At 34.3% G+C, this 6,633-nt stretch overlaps 1 protein-coding gene and 1 non-coding gene across 2 annotated transcripts in view; one reads left to right on the top strand and one right to left on the bottom strand.

Annotated features, from left to right (window-relative positions):
• The window catches only part of LOC105362401 (uncharacterized), an 84,183-nt gene extending 83,623 nt beyond the window's left edge, over positions 1-560 (top strand). The window contains exon 8 of the mRNA XM_011499841.1: positions 65-560. Coding sequence (XP_011498143.1) covers positions 65-481 — 417 coding nt within the window. The 3' untranslated portion in view covers positions 482-560. The remainder of the gene's footprint in view (positions 1-64) is intronic.
• A 4,602-nt stretch (positions 561-5,162) lies between these two features.
• TRNAQ-CUG (transfer RNA glutamine (anticodon CUG)) lies at positions 5,163-5,234 on the bottom strand. Its single transcript has one exon. It is a non-coding gene; the product is annotated as a tRNA-Gln (tRNA).
• Between the last annotated feature and the right edge of the window lie 1,399 nt (positions 5,235-6,633).

The raw sequence follows: 6,633 nt of genomic DNA, 5'->3' as shown, positions 1-6,633 counted from the left end.
GGGGTTTGGGGGGGGGGGGGGAAGACGTGAATAAATCAAAGAAAGAGGCCGTCTCTGCCCGCAGGTGCCGATCATCTCTACGGGCAATGCCTTGCTCATCCAGTTCTTCAGCGCGATCGGCTCGTACAGCGGCCAGGACTTCACGTACTCCATCACGTACAAGTTCGCGAGGAGGTCGGCGAACGCGACGAAGCGCCGTCAGGTATCCCTCGACGAGACGCGACTCATCTCCCTCAGGCCCGTCAACTTCTCCGCCCTCAACCTCAGCGACACCGACAACTGCAACTGCGACTTCGCCGACCGCATCGGTAGCTTCAAGAGCTGGTTCATCGTCCTCGTCGTCCTCGGGGTCATATCGTTCGTCGGCGCCATACTCACCATCATCGCCCTCCTGGTCAAGTGCGCCAAGATGCGCGCTGCTGAGAACAAGCTCCTCCAGACCCCCAAGCGCTCGCCCTTCTTCAAGGGCTCCACCGATTGATCCCCCCCGTCCTTCGCTCACAGCAGCTGTCGTCCCCCTCCACCTCCATCGCGACCACCGCCACCGCCTCCTCAGCCTCCTCAACCACCCACACCCGGCGCTTTTATTTATCGAGAGACTACGGCCAGGTAGGCCAGTGTGTTCGAATGCGGCTTGCGTGCGCGTAAGGAACGAGTTATTAATTGCCATGTACATACCGGCGCGCCCCCGCTCGACTTTCGGTCCTTTTTGTGTCTAACCGTAAGTAGTCCTAAGCTTTATCCTGCATAATGTAATAACTTAATGTTCTCGTGCTGCTCTCGGGCTGCCTGCGTTATCTCTCAATCGACTGGAGCATCGTTGCCGGTTGGGCGTCCAAATGAAAAATGCGAGCTTGGCGGTAGTCGGCGAGTTGCGGCGAGCAAAAAGGAATGAGTGAAATTAATCTGTCTGACCTATACTTCCCTCCACGGTCCAATCCAATGACAAATCAAAGCTCAATTTGCTTTAGCATGTTAAGCGATCGATGAGCACGCTAATTTACCACATTTACATCTACGAAATACGGAATATTGTTAATGCCATTATGCAACTACACATACGTACGTACGCGCGTAGCTACCTGCGTGCACGTACATGTGAGCACGTCTATATCCGTGTGTGTTTCTGCGTATTTCTGCGCGCGCGCGCGCGCGCGTGTGTGTGCCCTTCGAAATTATTTATTATCATTCGTAAGGCTGATGTATCCGTATTGTTGCAATTGCTAAGTGAAAGCTAATTGTTACATTAGGCTTTAAGCCACGAGGAACAATGAATAAAAGGATTGTGCGTTACGTCTTGATTTAATTTATTGAAAACATTGGCGCCAATGTTTCTTACCAAATCAGCGTTTAATCTCGTTTCGAAAATCCAAAATCATTTAAGTTCTATTTAACTGATTTATAAGGGATGGCTCGTCTAATATTACATAGGATTAGTTTTCATTTGAAATTGTAAGAACTTTACACCTAAATTAATAATATTCCTAAGATGTTGAGAAACAAGCGTTTAATGCGGCTTGAAGGAAAATCTGAGAATACAAATATTTGAAAAATTTATCGATACATTGTGTCATGGAGTCATGGTGCATGAAAATCATAAAACTTTCTTTATAAAAGAAAATAAGCCATGATATGTATTATTATTAAATGACTCTTACAAAACATTTTCATAAAATTGTCCTATTATAATTAAGTATAATATTAGTTATGCCTTTAAAATTTTCTATTTTTTGCAAAAAATAAAAATTTCGATATTATATTTTAGTATTAATTGAGCGGATAATAATGTTGCTTTTAGAATTTGAAATAATCATTCTGTCGCCTCAAGACCTCCTTCATCCAATCAACATTTAACACACGCACACGCACACACACATATATATATATATATATATATATATATACATACATACACGTACACAACAATACGCACACATAAATGCGTAGATTAACCGCCGACAAAAGTATGGCCTATTTTTTCTTACCGATACAACATTTGGTATTTTTTACCGAAAGAAAAAAGTGCACGTACCTACACATGGCGCCATATCAACTTGTTACGTTTCTACTTTCATAGCTGAGTCAGGATACAAATTTTTAATCTCTTTTTTAGACAATATCAACTTGTTCTTTAGAAAATATAATGCGACTCGGGGCTACAGACTGATAAAACCACCGATTCATCCAACGTCCGGAAAAAAAAAAAAAACCAGTAACGTAAAAAAAAATGTGCGCAATTTTTACGCTCATTTTATAAACATAACTTAAAGTATTGTACTATACCAAAGCTCAAATAAATACTTTGGAATTCATTAGAAAAAAAAAAAAAAAAACTAATAATAATATAAATTCTAATAATAATAATATTAATAAAAAAAAAAAAAAAAAAAAAATCCAATATATATATATGAATATATGTGCGTATGTGTGCATATATGCGTATGTATATATGATATAATGATATAAATTATTTATTCCTCCTCCAATCTATCCCGCACTTGCAATTCATATTCTTTATATTTGCATTTTTCATGCTGCAATAATACAGTAGAAAATTAGCTTTTTATTTTCATTGACTTTTGTCAACGGTAAATTTAATTACATTTCCACAACAAAGTATAATTAAATTACTCGCTGCCTTCATTTGCAATTCCATAATTTCAACATTTATTTATCGCTCCACGTTTACTCTCGAATCCTGCGTATCAGCCTCTATTTATAGATAGATAATGCTCCAAGATATTGCTGGTAAGTATATATAAGCGAATTCTTCCGTTTTATAAATATCCCATAAAGACAAAATAATGCAAGAGTCTACGGCTTATAGCCATATATAGTATTCCGAAATTTAATTAAAAAAATATTTACTTGTGACCAAACAACTTCCATTCAAATTGTTATTTTTTCATTACTTAACTGAAATTTGTTACTTTTCATTCAACCAATTGATAATAATTATTTAAGGAAAAACGATATCATCATTGCTCGTTTAGCTTTCATTGATTATCCGTACGAAGCAATACGCCTTATTATTTGTTGATAAATGTTGATAGTCGATATGTTTATGAAAATTATCAAAACTAGCGTGATATTAATCATGAATTTTCTGGCATTTAAAACGCACGATGTATTGCAATTCCTTGAGAAATAACATTTCAACTAATATAAATTCGTACTACCAACTCCATATTTAAGAAACAAACTTTTATAAATAAATCGCATTGGCAAACTCACAGAAAAAGATGCCCTCCAATTATAATTATTTGCATGCGTGAATACGCTTAAGCAATTTATTTAACAGTTTTATCAGCACGTTTTTACGTTCATAATTTTATTTGCTTTCAAACAAGTGTACGATCGACTTACTCGACCGCACACTTAACGCACAGTAAATTCTCAGATATTATAATAATAATAATAATAATAATAATAATAATAAATACGTATAAAGCACATGCACGGACTATTCGATATAATTTTATCAAATAATTGCCTACGTCAGAGTCGGTGCTTTTTTCTATATTGAATTTGTCAAATTGTTTCTCTGCGCACTATACATACATTTTATCTTTGCAAAAACTGTTTTGATTCAAGCCGAATTTCGAAATAATTGAGAAAAACAGAATGCTGACTATTTTCAATTCTTTTCGATAATTTTTTGATATACAATGATTCTTTGCATGATAACTCAATCTTACCGCCCATATATCACGCGATTAATCTTCAATTTCAATATTTCTTCGTTCGGCAACTGCATTTACTTCCTTAGTCCTTTGATTATTATTAATGCACTTTTCAATTAATTTTACAAATCTGAATTTCCGTAATGGTAAATTACTTCTGCCTATATTATCCTTATCTAATTAACAATGATCAAAGCAATAAAATTTTGGCAATAATGATGTATCGGCCGAAAAGCACATTTAATTAAAAATTGTAATTTATCACAGCCGATAATTTTAAAGAGAAATTAATTATTTATTTACGTCGGATTGATTGATTGTCAACGATAATAATAATTATTTGAGTATTCGATATGGAAAATATGTCCAAATTTATTTTCACCAACCGTCACATCGTTTAATAGTAGTGGTATATGAAATTAATATATCCAATGAAGTCTTAATGCCATTTAAATAAATAATTATTATGGCTGTTTTAGTTATGTCTCTTTTATGCGTATTTTTATCATTTTTACCACGGCAATGGAAATGAAGAAAAAAAAATATTAATTAAACTTCGGCCATCGCGTAGAACTAAAAGTAAATAGTGAGTTGGTTTGAGGAAAGTTACATTATGAAAATAATATCGCCATGTTGAGGACGAAGTGAAAATTATTTTTACAATGATTATTTTAGATTTTGTAATTAAAGTGAATAGGATGTAAAGGTTAAATTAATTAGAAGCGCATCCATGTTGATCTCTTCACATCGTAATAAAACAAAAAAGAAAAATCATACATCTTGAAAAAAATATAATAGACAAAAACTGTTAAGTGAACTGCAACTTAGGCTCGAGAGAGAGAGAGAGAGAGAGAAAGAGAGAATGTGTGTGAAGTTAAAGTGTTTAGCTAACTTTCGGATAAAAGTACTGCTATAAATGAGGAGAGTACTTGCAAAATGAAATCACGTACGTGGCAATCAATGATTACAGGGAGGTTTTGTTAAATGCACCGAAATAACAAAATCTTTTTGACAATTAAATCATATTTCCTAAACATTCCACGTGTTATGTTACATTGCCACGAATCGCCGATGTTTATGTGAATATTTATAATTGACTTCATGTCCCAATGCTATTGTCAATAAAATAATGGCAATAAAATTTTTCATTTTACCAGTAATCTTATTTATGTTACATAATACAACAACCGAATGCACTTTTATTGAATTTATTATATTGTCGCTGAAAAATAAATAATAGCCGCGATAATTTTCTTTCAATTTCTATACAAAACTAAAAAGCTTTTTATTCGATTCTCTATTCTGCTTTTTTCTTTTCTCGGTATTCCATCTTTATTCGCTAGTCATTTGCAATTACTTCGATCGCAGCTAAAGAAACATCAACGTGACAAATGCCGACGGCATAAACGTAACGGCACGAGGAATGCCATTTAGAGGGAGAAAAAAAAATTAAAAGAACAAAGAAAAAGCAAAAAAGAAAGGTCCCACCGAGATTTGAACTCGGATCGCTGGATTCAGAGTCCAGAGTGCTAACCATTACACCATGGGACCTTGGGAGTCAAAAATCTTATCAGCCTTAAGACCCGTTGGAATTAATAATATTTTTATTTAAATATTATTTTTATTGAATAGTACTCTTATTAGGCGCTCAATTAGGTAGGATAGCGTTGTATAAACGTATTTTATTAAAATATTCCTTGTACAGTGATAATATAACCGTAATTCGATAAGCGTTTATCTATTTTACCGACAGCGATCAACTAAGCTGGTAGAAATGCTCGTCCATCGGCGCATCAGCTATGTGACGTAATATTTAAATCAATTTATCGATTAATTAGGATTGTAAAATGAGTAATATTATTATGACTGTTATTGAAAAGAGTTTTATAAATTCGAGTTTGATCGAAGTTGTTGTATTCCATTTCACGGTGTATTTCCATCTCACGGTGAATGCATTGACAGAGTTTTATGTCACTGTACAACAGTAATACCCTCACCGCCTACATACACATTTATCTTCTATAATGTGTTCATTATTCGTCGTCGTGCGTTTCGCGTATCGCTTTAATTACTTAATTAAATCAAACGATCTATGAGCACCGATTAACAACATATATTAAGCTATTTTAATGTAAATTATAATAGATAACGATTATATGTGTGTTTATAAGCCTGAGTGGAATGGAATGAAAAGGTATTGGTAACTTCACCATGATTGAGATTCGTGCAATGATAAAAATTCCAGTTAAGGATAACGTCGACGGCAAGATTTGTGAAGGAGTATCCAAAATAGATTTAATGCAATGTCACATAAGATTCGCTCTGCTTATTTATTTCTCTCTCGTTCAAATGCAGACAAGCCATTGATGTTATTTATATACAAAAAAAATAAAGGAAGTGTAATATATTGTTTCGAGAATGAGAAACGAAAAGTTTAGTATCGCTTGAAAATTTATTTAATAAACAATACACACGTGCATTATCCCATTAATACTTACAAAGCTTTGTATTATTGTCAATTGGTAATTGGCAAATGTGAGAGAAAACTTTGCTTTATTAATATATGTCCAAGTATTTTACACGAATCGCAGGAAATGTTATTAGCCTTTGTATTAAAGTTTGGGCAACCATTAGTGTTTCAACCAATTCATTATCCATACACATAACCTCCCCCTCCCCCGCCCCCGCCGGTCATACCGTCGAACCGTCGCCCGACCCCCTCTCCCTCCCCAATGGGCGATTTTTACTCTATAAATATACGAATTAAATTTATATCTTTATATTTTTATATCATTATTTTCTCAATTATCTTATTTCTTAAGCATAGATAAGTTTACGAATAGTGCAATTGGCATTGATTATTTCTAATAATTCTTATGGGAATTCAAACGAAACTTTTATCAATAAGTTATATATATATATATATATATATATATATATATATATATAT

The sequence above is a fragment of the Ceratosolen solmsi genome, unplaced genomic scaffold (assembly GCF_000503995.2).
Source record: "Ceratosolen solmsi marchali unplaced genomic scaffold, CerSol_1.0 scaffold35, whole genome shotgun sequence".
Lineage (NCBI taxonomy): Eukaryota > Metazoa > Arthropoda > Insecta > Hymenoptera > Agaonidae > Ceratosolen > Ceratosolen solmsi.
The sequence above is the reverse complement of the archived record's forward strand: the minus strand, read 5'-3'. Positions and strand labels throughout refer to the sequence as shown.